We start from the raw sequence: 17,410 nt of genomic DNA, 5'->3' as shown, positions 1-17,410 counted from the left end.
CATTTTAGAAATTAGATTCTTGAATTACTTAATTTTTATACTTTTTAATTTCTCAACTTCTATTTTCTAACTTTTAAGGGTTTGCTAATTGATGTCATACACAGCTAAAAACTGTATGTTTGTGAAGAGTGCATACTGATCATATCACTTAAGTCCAGTGGTTTTAACTGTCACTTAAAAAAAATTAATGTGCGGTCTTGATTTTGATAAAACTGAATAATTATTTCTTTGCAGATGATAATCTTAAGATGTTTATCAAAGTGAGATTTTTTCATTATGTATTTCTTTTATTACTGTAGATATGCATATTGCACATAAAAGTGAATTAAATGTGTGACTTTAGAAATGCACCCATTTCTGGTTCAGTTTTAAATTTTTAATAGGTATTTTAAATACATCACAGACATTCATTTGAATTCCAGCCAGCTTTGTTTAGTGTCTCCTAGGGACAGAAATAGTTTTTAGGTAAACTTTGGACAGGTTTGCCAGAGAATGATTTGTACTAGCTCATCCAATGAGCTAATCAGAGCAAGGTAAGGTTGTGCATAGATAGGGCCATATGATGCACCATGTGACATGGGATTTTTAAAATTTATTTTATTTCCTTGTTCAGTGATAAATGTAGCAGGGGTCTAATTATGGCCTTCTATTCTTTATCCTTACAAGAGTTTCAATCTCTGGGATGTATCTTTTGACAAAAGGCAACGACAAATAAGTTTTCTCTATTTTCTGTAAACCTGCTCAGTTATTCCTCTCTGAATGTGCTCTGGGATGTGTTTGGGAAAAGAACGCAGCAGAGGTGTTTTTATAGCCCAAAACCTTTTCTTGTCAGCCATGAGACCTGGCACATTCTGTTGGACTGTCTGAGGGGCACTTCTCATCTTGTAGCAGGATGTGGTAAGGCGTGTCTTGATCTTCCTTAAAATGCAGTGCCTCCGGTACAGGCTGTAACCACATGTTGTTTAGATGGCAGAGTGGCCCAGAATGCTTTTATTCAAATAACACATTTTGAATTCTCATCTCTTATGAGTACTTCAAATCTCCACAAGGCTATTTTATTCTCCCAACATGTGCGGAGCCCTGTTGTCCTTTATTACTATTATTTCTTCCTCTTCCACCCACTGCACAAATTCCATTCCCACAAACTACCATGGCAGCTGCTTTCCTCCAGCTGGTAGGTTGATAGCAGTGAACAGCTCACTGTGGAGCCTGAGCCCTTTAGTACTGCAACAAGTGACCAGAAAACACCCTCCCTAAGATAAATAACTCTGAGCTATATGTTCAGACTATTGACATATTTCAGTGCTCAGCTCACTTCAGCATACACTGCTCCAGTTAATTTTCCAAAATGCTGGCTAGATTCTTTGGGTCTGGTTTCAGATAAGAAAGATCTTTTTGTGTGTGTTTTTAGTCTGTGTGCAGAGGGCAGTTTCTACAACAGTCTCTGGTTAATAATTTTAGCCTTTATTTTGCAGGAGTAATTACTTCAAGATAGAAGTTGGCTCAAACTATTTCTTTAGATTGTTGAAAGAATTCAGAAAATGTTGCATGACTACTACTACTAGGTGAGAGCAGAAGGTAGTCCTTCCAGCTGTGGGTGCTGTTTACATTACATACATAGTCATTTTTTTGCTAAATGATGGATAAGGAGAAAAATGTCAGAACAGAAAAAATATTTAATATTAGCTATGTCATACCCATACCAGATTCCGCTGTCAGACCTCCTTACATGCAATTTTTAAAAACAGGGTTCCTGAAAATACCCAGGAGTTAAAAGTCCAACCATGCACAGCATGTTGCAAAGCAGCCCATTAACTTCACCTTCAATATCTGGCATCCTCAGTGCTGAGCCCCTGCAGGAGAAAGAGACCTTCAGTTGTAGAGGTGTGAGTCTGCAAACCTGCAGTGGTTCTGCAGTTGCTTCCCGAAATCTTGTCTAGACAAAAATCTGTGGCCAGTGTGACAGAAGATAACCAGCAGCAGGAGGCAACACGTGGACACAAAGTGGTGTATGGGGGCAGGCAGGCAGTAAATCTACAATGTGGAAGTGGGGAAAAGAAACCCAAGCAGCAGTGTTTGCAGAGTGCCATTGTGAGGTGTGGGAACAGCTTCTGTGTGAGCAGTGTGAAGCTTTTGTGTGAGCAGTGTGAAACTTTTGTGTGAGCAGTGTGAAACTTTCGGTTCTGCATTGGGCCATCATGAAACCACTTTGCAGAAAGCTTAATGTATGGAAGGGAATTAAAATTGCAAATTTGTTTCTGTTAAGAGAGGCTATGTTGGAATCCAGGATATGAAGCAACATACCCATACTCACAGGCAATGTTTTCAGAAGATACTAAAAAATATTCATATTTATTTGTTGCATATTAGTTAATCAAGCTTTTATTAGAAGTGACATGGAAGGAGGGAAATTGTGATCCTTTAAAATAAATATCAGGGATTTTCTCAAACTACATTACAAGAAAGGGAAGTGGCTGGCTACATATGATTTAGAAGTTCCCTGTATGTTATTAGGGTTTTTTTCTTTTTAATATTTTTTTTATTTCCCCAGAAGACTCATGACTACATTTTGTAATTATAAGAGTGGGTTATGAAATCAGTAACTGTTCTCTTGAAGTTTCTGAGTGACATAATTTTTAAGAAACAAAAGAAAAACCCGAGGTAGAAACCAAGAACAAGGTACAGTTTTACAGCTGCCACTTTCAGGATTATTCCAAACCTCTCAGGCAGTAAAGCATAGGAATTCAGACTGAGGTGCGCATCATGTTTTAGAAGTAGTTGTAAGCAGTAGCTGGGGTGGGAGGTGTGTTTCTGGTCACATTTACAATCCAGCTTTTTTCCTTTGGCAGTTCATTCTGGCTTCTTGGTAGGAACCTCTGAGGCAGGCAGACAGTGTGCTACCACCCTCCAGTGGTTTGCAGAGCACAGTGCAAGTGTCATGTTCGGAAAGCTTATTCGGAAAATAAAAAGGGGGCTGAGGATATTCCAAGCTTTCTGCTGGGGATACATATCGTTACACTTTGGATTTGTTTGGTGACTTGTGTAAAAAGTCTTCTGATTGTTGTTAGATGTTACAAAGTGTTTTAGCACACCTGTTCTATGAAGCCTAATGATATTCATGCGATTGCTTGCATTTGCAGGACCTTAAACCATCTGCATCTGTGATGATTTCCAGTCAATGTTGGTACTGCTGCCAGGATTAACGAATCTGTGGGTGGTGACAATTGGATGTACAGCAGTGAAGGGATGCTTCCTAGGGGGTTGTGCAAAAACTAGTTTGTCTATCAGTTTAGTGACTCAGTAATTTGCAAATTATTATAAATGTCTCCTCTGGCTGTTAGTCTTCCATTTCTTTCTCTCCTTACAGTCTCTAGAGCACCGAAGGTGTATTAACATGTAAGTTTCCAAAAAAAATTGCATCTGTGTACTTACTTTTCTGTTATTTTTCTGTTCTTGGTGGCATTTTGTATTCTGTGCATCGCATGTTACAGTGTCATCAACCTGATGGTTGCATTTTTCCTAGATCACTGATGAAGATAACAAAACATGATGCAATTTATTTTTGCCTTGCTATCATGAATGTGGAAAGCCATGAGAACTGCATAAGCTTCTAAACACAGCAGGGGTGACTTTATCAGTGGTTAAGGAGGCATTAAAGCAGTGTGTGACATGAAAGGTAGCACCTGCCAAACTTCCCCACACAACTTCAGGCTGTATCAAGTCCTGGGCTGTAAAAATTTTCAATACGAGGCTATAGAAAAAATTCTAAAATAGTGAATTGCACTTTTCTGCTCCAAGACAACATAAATTGCTGGATCATCTAACATTACTCATTTAGTACAGAGTGACAGGAGTCACACAGTACTGTTCAGCCAATCTAAAATATGTGAGTAGGAAAGTTATGTTAGCTACCACTGGGATCACCAGGAGTACAACACAAAGTTTAATTGTATTTCCCCTTCTGAGTTCAGCTCATCACGACTGTAGTTGAGAGAACTGGGACTGCAGCTAGGGCAGGACAAAACCGAGACACAGCTTTGGGACACACTAAGAGCTGTTAAATGCTCCCGTATGAGACAGAGTCTCTCCTTGGACCTTTTTCCTTTCTTGTATCCCAGTCTGGGAGTACAAGGTACTCTGCAGTGTCTTCCAGTATCATAACCACGATGGTGGCCTCTTCCAGTCTCTGCCAGCCTGCTTATTTCTGAGGTGGTAATGTGTGTGTGGATAGAATACCCAGGCAGGCAGGCAGGCAGGCAGGCAGGGTGTCTTGTGGTAGAAGACAAGGGGCCAGTTAGAGGAAGCAGAGTCCAGTAGGCCTTGGCTTGCTTTCTGGCTAGGTTTGATCATGGGATGTTAGCAAAAAGGCCTGCTTTAGCCCTTTTCTGCTAGCTCCCTCTCCTCATATACTTTCTTGTAAATCTCAGTAGAAGTTTGTGAGCTTGTTCCTTTACTTACCTGTCCTGCTTGTTGGTCATTTGGTTTTGTCTGGTTTTCTTCCACCTGCAAAATGTTTACATTTAGACTCAAAGGACCAGCAATTGTCTTTGACTGGGCATTCAGGTCAACACTTTGAGGCTTTTGAGTTTGTCAGAGCATAAAATGGCTACAATGAGACTGCACATATAACTGACAATAAAAATCTTGCACAGAATCTTCTCTCCAGTATAGCAAAAAGTGTAGCACCACAGTTGAGATGACAGAAAAGTTCTGTTTAAGAACAATTCATTCTTCTTTATATTCAATGTTGATCTCTTACGAAGCATCCACAGGTAAGTGAGAGGCTATGGTAAAACCCTTTCTTCTATCTGGACAAAGACAACTCTTTCTTTGGAAAGAGTCTTTTGCAAGACTTGCATTGAATTTTCACTGCAGAAAGGATGAAAGTCTCCAGGTCAAATGCAGTGTAACCCGATGACCGCAATAATATAAGACTGTGATAATAATGCCTCAGACTTTCTGGCTGGCCACTGAATATTACCTACATGAACCACAATGAATATAAAGTGTTGGGGTTTTATTACTTAAAAAAAAAATAATTTAATTCTCCTATTTTTTCAGACTGCCATACAAACCCCTGCAAGTTTTCACTCCTAAGTCAGTGTATCAGAAATTGAAATGACGTCTCAGCTGATAAATAAACTGATAGCTCTGACTCTTTGTATATTACGTAGGAAGTGCTTCCATTTTTCTAAGCAGTTAAGCCTTGTGTTCATTAAGTGTGATCAGCAGGTCAGGAGAGGTGATTCTGCCCTTCTAGTCTGCTCTCATCACACCCCACCTGCAGTGCTGCATTGAGCTATGGGGTCCCCAGGACATGCTGGAGTGAGTTCAGAAGAGAGCCACAAAAAAAATCATCAGAGGTCCTTCCAACTCAAAATATTCTATTATTTGTTAAATTTTGGCAAGGGCTAGGAAAGGTTCTAGAGACTGTGTTTTGAGGCAACAGCTCAGGCACATGCAAGCTTCAACTGCCATTAGAAACCGAAATTTGTTTGTCCTGGTATGTCCTGCTCTAAAACCAGTGGCAGGAAGAAGTATTTCTGAGAGTTATTTCTCGTAGTGACATGGCATTTACCCCCTCAGCTTTACTGCAGCTGTGCTCCTTCAAAACGTGACCTGACAGCAAAAAGTGTTCTGAATAGAATGGCCATATTGGTTCAGGTGAAAGGCTGACCATGTAGCTTAGATGCCATCTCCAACCATAAAGAATTTAGGAAAATTTGTTTTTTTCCCAGAAACAACATTTAAAAACAAACAAACAAAGTAAACAGCCGGGAAAACCCAAAACAATACAAAAACCTAAACAAGGAAAACAAAGCTAAACTCGTGCCTTCAAAGTACATGTATGCCGCCTCAGTGCTCTGCAGTGGCCAGGGTTTCTGTCCCAGCCTTAAGCCGCTAAGGCTGGGCACTGATCTGAGCACAGCTCTCTCTGGTGTTCCCAGGGCCGCAGGGAGGTGGCACTCGTGTCTCGTGCTTTGTACTGGTTCCCTTCCTCAGACGCTAGTGTCCGATTCCGAGATTATTCATTGGAATTGGGGCATTTTGCTTTTAAATGCCATATTCTTTCATCTGTTTTCAAAGACAAACGTTTTAGTAGAGAAGGGTTTTGTTTTGAAGAAGGGCTAAAAAAAAATTTATGCCCTCACAAGCAAGATTAGAAAATATTGCCTCAAGAGTTGCACTGTTCAAATGCAGGGAATAGCCTATTTAATCTTAAAATAGCCTTAAACTAAGATAGGATCTAGTACCATAATTCAGAAACATATGCCTGGAAGATCCTCCTTGCGTTATTGAGGCTGAGTGCTATCATGTACAATTATTTCCACATAATCATCTTTTCAAGTTTATTGAATTTAATCCTCAATAGAGTTGCATTTCCTGTGCTTTTATGGGAAGGTTGTTACATAACTGCGTTCCTCGAATTTTAATAAGTACTACAAACTAATGTTTGGGCTTTTCTTGTCTCATCACCAGAAACGCAAATTTAAAATAAATATTCATCTTTTTACCTGTTTATTAACATGTCATGGCTGTACTGCAATGAAATTACTTTAGATATCATTCACAAGCAGACAGAAATAGAACTCTTCATTCCTCTGAATCTGTGAAAATGAGATGATTGTGAATTTTACAGTGACAGTGCACATAGTCCTGTAATGTGTATTACCAAAATAAAAGGATTTGTTAATTTCATTACTGCTTGGGTTTTTGGCAGAAAGAGCCAGAACAGTCTAGTCAGTTTATTGCAAAATTTTACAGGTCTGATTTTTTTAACTCCTCTTTTTTAATTATTATTACAGTGGGAGAAACTACAGATGACAACAAGTGAGAGGAGGAAAATAGTATGTTCAGTCACATTCCACGTGATTGCAATTACCTGTGTTGTTTGGTCATTGTATGTTTTAATTGATAGAACCGCTGAAGAAATTAAACAAGGCAATGATAATGGTAAGTATCTTTTACCTTCTTTGGTGTTGTTGATAATGCAGTGGCTGGCTTTGCAAGGCAGCTATATAACCAGTCACACTCTATTCTTAAATAACAGCTCACAGACAAATGGCTACATCAAATGCTTTAACGCAGAACTTCTGAATGCATCAGCATTAAAAGCTTATGTTATGCCCCTACAGAGAGAACTCTGCTTTGTGTAATCATTACAACAGCTTAACTAGCCTGCTGGTTCTTGCTAGGTTAATCTCCTATTATGTAGGTATTTCTAAAGCTCAGGCAAAGCGATGAGTCAAGTTCAAACAGCTCGGTGCAAGTTCAGGTCATTAAAATAGCAATTTATTTATATTACTCCCTTGAACCTTGATAGCAAGTAAAACACGATAGAGCCTTTTCATTAACAAGCTTCCTAATACGGACTTCCAAGAGACCGTGTTCCAGTTGTGTTAGTCCTTCATGTGGAACTTAAGAAGCATGGAAAGCCATTCCTGTGTTGTTTCAAATAGAATTTACTGTGAATGTCCATGTTCCAGTAGTGTGCATTGTGAGGATGGTTAAACACTGGAACAGAGAGGTTGTGGAGTCTCCATCTGTGGAGATCCTGAAAACCCAGCTGGACATATGTAACAAAATCCATGTTTAGTGTAAGTAGGTTTCTTTTTGGGCCATTCTTAGCATATGTGGAAAATATATGATAAACTGAACTACTGTTTTCCATTTCAAGTCTACGTCTATTTGGTCTTAAATTTAGTCTTAAATGTGATCATGATGATAAAAAACTTTTCAGTTTTGATCTGAACTGACTTTAAGCACAGTAGGGGAACAAAGGTCTCTCTAGCTTTGTTCTATATTCTGAAGTTAACATGGAAAACAAAACAGGTGGAGCTTTGTGCCTTGCTAGTTAGATAAATATTTGATGATACTCTTGATGCTTGCCTTTCTTGCCTATGAGAGGAAAATAAGCAACAAGGCTCAGTAAGTCACAGATGAATATATACTACAAAGTCTTGCTTTGCATTCTTTTGAAATGGGTAACGCTGGTTTTTATCTGAAAAACCTGGCCCTGAGGACAGTACTAGGAATGGGTTTGAACTTTTATTTATGAGTACATCACCCTACTTATTACAACGGGGAAGCTATTTCTGTGGATTAGCTGAATTTTCATAACAAAACAGCTAACATGAATTTTTGTTGTTATACACAATGGAAAAGAATCACATTAATTATTCTTGGTAGGCTCAAAAAGTATTTATGACTGTATAGAATTCAGTGTTTGCCAAATGTAATGGCTGATTTTTTACACTAAAAGTGGACAAAGAGATGCCTTGGAGCTATGTGCAAAAATAAGTGTTTGCGAAGAGAACTCTCTTGCCCCAAAATTTGCTTGTCACAGTGGAGTACTTTTACAAAAGCAAACATGTATTTGGGGGGAGAAGGAAGAAACATGTAAATAGCTTGCTTTCTTCTCCATTTTCTCTCTTTAAATGGGAATTGCTGGGAAAAAGACAGTGAAGACTGGAGAAAAACCACTTTTTATAAACATATTTTGAGGAGAAGAAAAACTGAAAGCCCAGAATAATACTAGTAGTGTTTGTTAGTATTCTGTAAGTTTAAAAGTCCTGTTTTAAATGAGTACCTCAAACTATTTAAAGGCTTGGGGGCTTTTTTTCTCCTTATGGAAGTATACCATGGAAATCTCTTAATTGCTGTATTGAACATTATGCTTACTTTGTGAGAGTGGCCCTTGCATTTCCTATTTGAACAAATTGTGGTGAAGTCAGAAGTGGGAGGCAGTTTCTTGGCTGGTCTATGGAATAGGAAGCCCCTTCTGTTTTCTGCTTGAGCCATAACTGCCCCAATAGTGTGTACATACCTGGGGATTCTTAGCAAGTGGCTTCAGTACATTTGATTGAAATTCAGCGCTTGATATTCAATGTGTAATAGTGGTAATAAATATAGTTTCTATTCCACAGGTGTCCTTGAATGGCCATTTTGGACAAAACTCGTTGTAGTGGCCATTGGATTCACAGGGGGCCTGGTCTTTATGTATGTGCAGTGTAAGGTTTATGTGCAGCTGTGGCGCAGGTTGAAAGCCTACAACAGAGTGATCTTTGTTCAGAACTGCCCAGACACCATCAAAAAACTGGAGGAGAAAAATTCTTTGTGCACTCAGAGCTCAGACATCAAGGATGCGGTGGTGGTGCCAGTAGCACAGACAGGTACAAACTCTCAGCCAGCAGCAGAAGGAACGACATCTGAGGTCATGCCAGTTTGACAGAGACAGCATTGTTTCTTCTTTGCAGTGTAAGGTGTAGTGTATTCTACACTACAAATGCTACAAGAAAGTAGAAATGACTTTGCATTTTTTTCAGTTAAAAAAACAAACAAACAAAAAAACAACAAAAAAAACCCATATGAAAACCAAAACCCTACGAGGAAACTGGATCCAGCAAAGCAACTTGTTACTGTATGGAATGTGACTGTTCGTGGAGTAGTTTCGCAACTAGTCAGCAAGTGTAGTGAAAGTGGAAGTGTAGAAAGTGCAATAGAGAACAGGTTTAACAGACAATGCCAAACCAATGTGACAAAAGTACTTTTTTTTTTTTTTTAAGTGGGATGGATGGGAAAGTAGAAACAGACCTGATATAATAACTTTGTTTACAGAGAACCAAAACCTTTAATCTGTTTACTACTAAAAGCTGTATTTGCTATTTATCTTTTTAAATATATGCTTCAAAGAGTACCAATCCAATCATATGCATTAACAAATCCAAGTAGAGAGAGCTCTATCACAGCACTCACTCTCTAAGCTTCATACGGTAACGCACGTTCATGTGACTGTAGCGGAGCCTGAATGCTTGGGCAGCTGTGTCAACTAAGGATATTTTAACTGTGCCTGTATTTTTGAAAACTAAGCAATTCCAACCAGTATAAGCTCATCTCTCCATAAGCTTACAGGTATATTTTTAAATACAGCTGTCAGAAACATAAGTACAGGGAGGAGATAATATGTAGAGATGCATTTAAAAGAGCAGCTCTGCTGTTTATTTTACTAATAAGAGTGAATTAGACATAAATTTGATATGCAAAGTATTGAGGCAGAATTGTAAATGACAAAAAAAAGCAGTTTACTGCACGATCACACAAAAGTAAATTGACTATTTTTAAAGGTCTGAAAAAGGATGACATACTGAAGATGGAAACCATTTCTGGTTTTATTTTTTTAAGATTCACGATACAGAAAGGTAGATGTAAGAGAACATACCTACCTACATATCTTAAGAAAATATTAGTTTTTATCTCCTTTTTCTGAAAAGTTAGTTTTTATCTTCCTGGCTGAAAAAAACGAATCAATGGTTTCCTTCTGTACAGGTAAACTTGAGGTGTTAGAGGTTCAACAGTTCATTTGTTAACTTCGTGTTTTGAGCATTGTCATATAAAAATGAGGTGTGAATAGCATTAAGAGGTGCAATAGATAAATGAATGTAGATATAATACTCTGTCCAACAGGGTGAATTATATATAAAGAACCAATTTTGTGATTCACTTTGCATACCTGTGGTGTTTACCATCAGGACGCAAGTGCAAGTATTGACTTGGAGTAGTTATGTACTGGTGTGGACAAGTCTGGGGCCTGAACATAATGTATATTTTAAAAAAAAGTTAAAAGTTTTGGGTTTTTTTTAATCTTGTATTTAGGTAAAGGAGGAAAAGCAAACAAGCAGATAAAGAACCAGAGTAAAGAGGATAGGAGAGCACAAGTTCTTTCAAAGGGGGGTATCTGCCACAATTACAAGTAAACTAGAATTCTACAGAAGGCTTGAAGTTTCTAATGGTAAATTTTCTCTTTATATACTCAAGTATTTACAATGAAAAAGCAGAATCATCCCATTCTTGCAAATATCCAGCATGCTGGGCCTAAGATGTACTGGAATTTTTATACTAGGTATTCCTTTGTAATGTTTACTGGCTTAAGGCTCAGGGAATACTGGAAGTAGCAGTATTAGCAAGAAATGTGTCTTTAATCAGATCATTATGTTCTTTTGTATTGCAATTGCTCATGAAATTTGGCTGTAACTGAGTGATTGTCATCTGGCTAGACAGGACACAAAATCTTGGTGCTTGAATGGATCCTAAACATATGTCAGTATTTGCTGTAAGTTACTCCAGGTGAGTTGGATTAATGTTAAGTTTTTTTATGTAATGACACACAATTTTTATATAAAATAACTTCCCAATTATACAACTGCAGATCACAATTGTAGCAGTTTCTCCTTTGAAATGACATAGAAACCAAACCATCTCCATTTAAAATTGTGGAGGAGACTTCAGAAGGTCTCCAGAGAATGACAACAGTACTAACAAATGGTTTATAACTGCACATGTTTAAGACAGTCTGCAACAACATGGTTTACAAAAAGTGTAAAAGCTACTTGCTAAAAGGTAAATCTCATGATATCTGAAGTTAGACACTTAAAATTACTAAATGAATTTGAATGTGTGGAAGGATGTTTACAATAAACCTGATGAATCATAGCAAAATTTACTGACAACATTATTATGAAGGATAATTAAGAGCTTTCTGAAATAATAGTTTCTTACTCAGTAACAGTAACCCTGCTCCTCTAGGCAGCTTGTTCTTTGACCTGCTGTAGCATCATGACCCCATTGAAAGTACTTTATCCCTATTTTGTGTGTTTAAAGGAGACTAATTCACATTAGGGTTTTTTACTTGAACAAGTATAGAATTTAACTCAAAGAAGAAAATACCTGAGGCTTCCAAAAGCAGAATGGTAGCATCCAACAAAATTATTGTACATTTTTAAAAACATACTGAAGAGTCACCAACAGAACAAACAATGTGCAAAATTTTATACTAATGCCTTCCCCTTCAAAACACTGTTTTGGCATTCAACTATATCTGCAACTGAGTTTACAGTGAAATAAATAAAAGAATGGAGGAAGACTTCAGTTGAAATTTGAAATACTTAATGTGGACAGCAGGAAAAGAGCAAAATGGGACACTGTGCTGAGATGGACAATGAGCCAAGGCATCAGCAAGAGAGGTTTCAGCAGGCTTGAAGCACTCTTTAACCTTTTAAAGTATTACAGTATTAGCTCGTGCATCCCATTCTCTTCTTATGTGCACTGCACATTCTAGAGCTTTCAGGGGTTTCATGCGGGATTGCAATTTGTTTCTGAACCAGGGTCCAACCTCTTCAAGAGGGCAAGGAGCTATTCATGCCACTGTGCTTTGGATTCAGGTCTTCATTAATAAGGAAAGTGCACAAATAGAGACACTAGACAGATGCTTATCAACCAGCAGTTTTTCATTCCCACGCAAAGTACAATTTTCTGTATTAATTTAATAACCATGGGATTCTATCCTAAAAACAAACAAACAAACAAACCAAAACAAAACAACCCCCCCAAAAAAACCAGTATACTGAAGATTTTAAGATCCAGACTAAGACTTTGTAATAAAGATGACATCTCAAATAAAGAACCATATCAAACTGCCTGTAGCCACAGTACATCTCAGGCAAATAAGCTGACAGTGGAATCTGGCCTGGCTAAACCCACAAGGGCAGAACCTTGCTCTGAGCTGCCACTACCAAGTAGAGCTTAATCTGCATTCTTGTTTAAATGAAGTTTTAATGAAGGTAGACAGAAATAATCTGATGTCAGGTCAGATCTGGAAGTTTAAACAAGATACTCCTAACCTCTGAACATGCACATTTCTGTTCCTAAGTTACAAGCATTAAAAAGTTTATTTCAAACTGGCATAAACATACTACTTTTGACTATCATTAGCATTACAAAGATTCTCAACTAGTCCAACTGTGCCATTGACACACTGTTCTATCTGAAGGCAGTGTTTATTTTTGTTGTGTAGAAAAAATAGTAATTCCCCATCACCAGAGCAGTTTATAATTTCTAATAATGCAATGAAACTCTATGATGAAAATATTTTACTCTGTATAATATTTGGAACTACAAGTTTGTGTTACTTGTTTAACTCCCTCTCTTTTGCAAAAGAAAATGTGTGTGTTTTTGTGGGTGAATGTGTACTGAAAGACAGAAGGCAAGGGAAACAAAAGTAATGTATCTGCTTATTGTTGTGAAAAAAATGTATTTGTATTAAACAAATGACTCAAATTACTGTAGTATTCTACGCTTGTCACTTTGTTATATAAAGCATCACATGCTGAACATGAATTGGCAAGGCCACACTCTTGCAAGAAAGGTTAACAATATACTCAGCTGCATACTTCATACTGATAAACCTTGATAACTACCATGGGCTAGTTTTGGGTACCACGGCTTGGCAGAATGCTCAGGAAAATACCTCATGGTACAAAAACACTTGAAAAGAACTATGGTTGCTCAACTTGCAAGCATCAACTCTATAAAGAACCCCCTGAAAGCAAATGGTTTTACATCCATAGCATAATGGACAACTAGTACTGGGTTTCAACTCCAGGAAGGTAAGAGGAAGACAGCTTCCTAAGGAAAACAGTGCTTTGGAATGAACTGTTTTTGTTATAGTGATTTTGGAATGTCCAACACCAGAAACATTTGAAGATGGGCTGGACAGTTAAAATACTTTAAAGCTAATCCCACCTCAGACTGTCAGAATAGATCTTGTTCTACTTTTTATCATTTTATACTTTAGATTTTCTCCTTTTCCAAAAACCTTAAAGATTTTTTTTTTTAATGAAAGAAATACTACATGTTTGCATTATAAAAAAGCCTGTGTACTTTGTCAGGTGTTATACCAAAGTAAGTATCCTACCTACAGAGTGTTCTAACCAAGGTGCAAATTTAGCTCTCTACAGAGGGTCGTATCTATCTATCCCATATCTTTCTCCTGGATGGTCAGCTGGGGAGAGAGTGGGCCATTTTGAAACATCACAATTTTAGCTGGAATAAGTTATCATATGGCTGATGACTGGTAGTAAGAGAACAGAGGTATAGGTCCCTATGCCTTTTTGCTTTGCTTCAATTGCTTGATGAATAAAACACATTTCTGTTTAGTTTGATGTCTGTAAACACATAAGCAAGGAAACATGCTGTGTGGTATTTACTCACACCAAACCACACACGCCCCCCACCCCAAAACCCCAGCCAATAAAATATTGAGGCTGTTTTGCATGAGCTCTCCTAAAAGTCAAAGAAATTGTAAGTTAACAAAGAACTTGCCAAAAGTACTTTGACTGGTGTACCACATTTTCACTATGAAACAGAGCTCAGAAAATAAGCTTAAATGAGAGCAGAATGATTCCAGTCTGTTGGAGAGTGTAGGCCCAGGGACAAACTTGCCCTTCTGTTACTTGCAAATACTTATAACTGATGCTCACTGAATCACAGAACTTCCCTTTTTTTTTTTTTAAACACATAAAAGGTAATATATATGAAAATACAATAATCAGCACTATTCAAAATAAAAATTGAAAAAGACAGGTGAGTAATTTTTAAGTGTGTTAACTAAATTACTAATTAAATTGAGGAAATACATCTATAATGAAACATGGATCATTACATCTATGTATACATATGTCTGGGAACAACACGATCTACAAAATTTAATCATGGTTCACAAACAATATAGAATGAAAAGCAAAGTAGAAATATTTAGATGGGTTAAACTCAGAAAAGAACAACAAACCTACCAAGTCTTAATGGCTCTCAGAAGAAAGACTACTTACAGAAGCCCTGAAGATAAAGTCAAAAGAACAAATCAGTCTAGAGCTTCAGGGAGAGGCTTTAGTGAATTTTAAAGCGCCACTTTACCTCTAGGTTTGCTAGCAAATTTTGAAAGCTGGGGAAAAACAATAGCGTTTTATTAAAAGTATGGGTAGGATTTTTTGAGCACTTCATTTTTTAGCAATGGGCATCATCATTTTATCAGTTTTCAAATCATCACGGTACTGTATTGGCTGATTATGTGTGAACTTGAATATGAGCTGACATTAGTAGGATGCTTCCACCTTTTGGTATTTATTTAGAAAATGCTTCAGTTTTTAAAGTAGTGCTGGCATTTTTAACTCGAAAGTTTAATTAGTTTTATTTTTCATTTATAACAGGTAACTAGTTACATATTAAACTCTTCCTTTTAACAAAACTGAGCAATATTTGCAACCAAGCAGTTAAGGCTTAGGGAACTTGATTACACCTCATTAGCAAAGCCTCTTTACCTTCATGAAACTTACTTCTTTTTGGGAAGAAATTATAATGAATTTTTACTCTTGAAAGAGCTAGAACATAGAAAGATAGTGTATGTATTGTAGCATGCCAAGGCTGACCAAACAAGCCAATTTGAGGTAATTCTCTACTGCGGGCATTTTTTTGCCCTTTACTAGAAAACTAAACCTGGAGGACTCCTTAAGTGGAAAACTTTTTCTGCTGAGGAAAAAAGAGGGGGTTTTTACTACCCTTTCCTATCTGCAAGGTGTCTAGCAAACCCCAGTTTTTAAAAAAGTTAAACTCCAATATACACATACTTGTACCCCATACTCTATCCTCACATGTGGCAGTCTCATCAGAGAGATAAGTAAATACCCTATTGCACTGAAAGCCAAACAGACAAAAGCCCCCCACGATACTCTGTGTGTTCCTTAAATTACTTACAAATGGCTCAGAAAATGTTTCATATATGTTGTGCATTTGACTTGTTGCATCCCACTGCACATAGTAGAGTTCCATAAGGATCATCGCACACTTTGGTAAAAGAAAAAAGGAAAAATACAATACTGAGGGTAAGTTCTTCATTGTATGCTTGTTTCTCCACATCCCAAATGTTGGAAGCCTCATCCCTTTAGAAAAAACTTGTAGAGCAGATGCTGTGATGAACAGTTCCATTAATTTGGTCACAATTTTTTCCAACACTAAAGAATCATAAATTAATCAATTTACATTTACTGTATACAACCAGCCTTGAGCAGGACAGTGTTTTCTATTTCTTTTTGGGTTTGTGTTTTGTTTTTTTTTTAGTCAACGTTTGCTTTGTCTACATGAAAAAAAATCATTTCTACTGGACTTTAATTCAGTTGGTTCTTTCCAGCTGAGACCATCAACAGAGTATGTTCCAGAACCGGAGCACAACTAACAACTCAGCTGCTACTGAAAGTTTGAATGTAATTCAGCCAGTTCCTTAGAGAGGTCTTACCTTTCCAAAGCTGGCTGGAGTAAAAGTATATCTTAGTAAGAACGTTGCAAAGTACAGGGCAATGAATTGGAAAGTACATTAAAAAGTCCTGAAGTTCTTATATAGAAGTGGTTGTACATGTAAAAATATTACTTTTTTGTTTGAAATGTTGTATTTTTAATATGAGCCCTGATAATTAAAGAAATATGAATTTTAACTACTACAACTTTGCAGTTAAAAACTGAAAAAAAAAACCACAGGGACATATTGCGAAGCAGTATCTGACAAGTTAGAATGAAAAAAAATCTTCCCTAAAATTAATCTCTAACCAGAAAAAGGACCTATAAATTACAGAGAATTATAATAGAGGATGTAACATTAAAACCTGTAATTCTTAGCTACAAATGAACAGAATTCCAAAGTATTCCCTACCGCAAGCTTGTAGGAACGGAGAACATCACATAAATACTTCCCATTCCCACTGTTACCAGCATCTGCTTTCTAGATTTTAAAAAAAGAGAATAACAATTCAGAACTCCTGAGAGCATTCATCTTTTGTCCACCGTAGGGAAGAAATTCATCAACATACAAAACCCTAAGAGTAACTTAAAACACAGGCATGACTACATTGGGAAATTGATACAAGAGATTCCATTACCTCATCTCAGTAACATGAGAGGCTAAATGCTCTCTCTGCATTCCCTCCACTCCTGGCCTCTCAGGACAATAAACTCTCAGCAGAGAAATCAAAATTTAAGAAATAAATACTTTTGTTGTTGTTGTTGTTGCCACTGCTATATTAGTATTCTGCAACAACTTGTCTGGTAAATTGGTCTTGCACACCATCTGTTTACACCTAGTTTATTTTCAGTTCAATTATGAATACCTGGCAGCTACATATGATTTCTTCTGGTAATTTAATGGAAAAAATTCACATGCAGAAATTGTTCTTTTTTCATTACTTGTGCAGTAGGTCAACAAGACAGTTTAAAACCCAGCTAAACAAGCAGTGAATATGTAGACTTCAAGGCAGAAAATCCACAAATTCAACGAAGTCCAAACTGTAAACATGTATAGAATCATAGAATCAACTGGGTTGGAAAAGACCTCCAAGATCATCAAGTCCAACCCTTGATCCAACACCGCCGTGGTTACTAGACCATGGCACTCAGTGCCACATCCAGTCTCAGCTTAAAAACCTCCAGGGACAGTGAATCCACCACCTCCCTGGGCAGCCCATTCCAGTGTCTGATTACTCTCTCTGTAAAAAATTTCTTCCTAATATCCAACCTAAACTTACCCTGGCAG

The 17,410-nt window shown here is 37.4% G+C and overlaps 1 protein-coding gene across 6 annotated transcripts in view; it reads left to right on the top strand.

Annotated features, from left to right (window-relative positions):
- MARCH1 (membrane associated ring-CH-type finger 1) overlaps positions 1-13,117 on the top strand; it is a 230,483-nt gene extending 217,366 nt beyond the window's left edge. For all 6 annotated transcript variants that reach the window (XM_017806013.1, XM_017806015.1, XM_017806009.1 and 3 more), the window contains 2 exons: positions 6,807-6,954; positions 8,928-13,117. In XM_017806013.1, coding sequence (XP_017661502.1) covers positions 6,807-6,954; positions 8,928-9,229 — 450 coding nt within the window. In that variant the 3' untranslated portion in view covers positions 9,230-13,117. The remainder of the gene's footprint in view (positions 1-6,806; positions 6,955-8,927) is intronic.
- Positions 13,118-17,410: the final 4,293 nt, after the last annotated feature.

This window comes from Lepidothrix coronata, unplaced genomic scaffold (assembly GCF_001604755.1).
Source record: "Lepidothrix coronata isolate B3197 unplaced genomic scaffold, Lepidothrix_coronata-1.0 Scaffold13, whole genome shotgun sequence".
NCBI lineage: Eukaryota > Metazoa > Chordata > Aves > Passeriformes > Pipridae > Lepidothrix > Lepidothrix coronata.
Note: the sequence above shows the minus strand (reverse complement) of the source record. Positions and strands in the feature narration are given on the sequence as shown.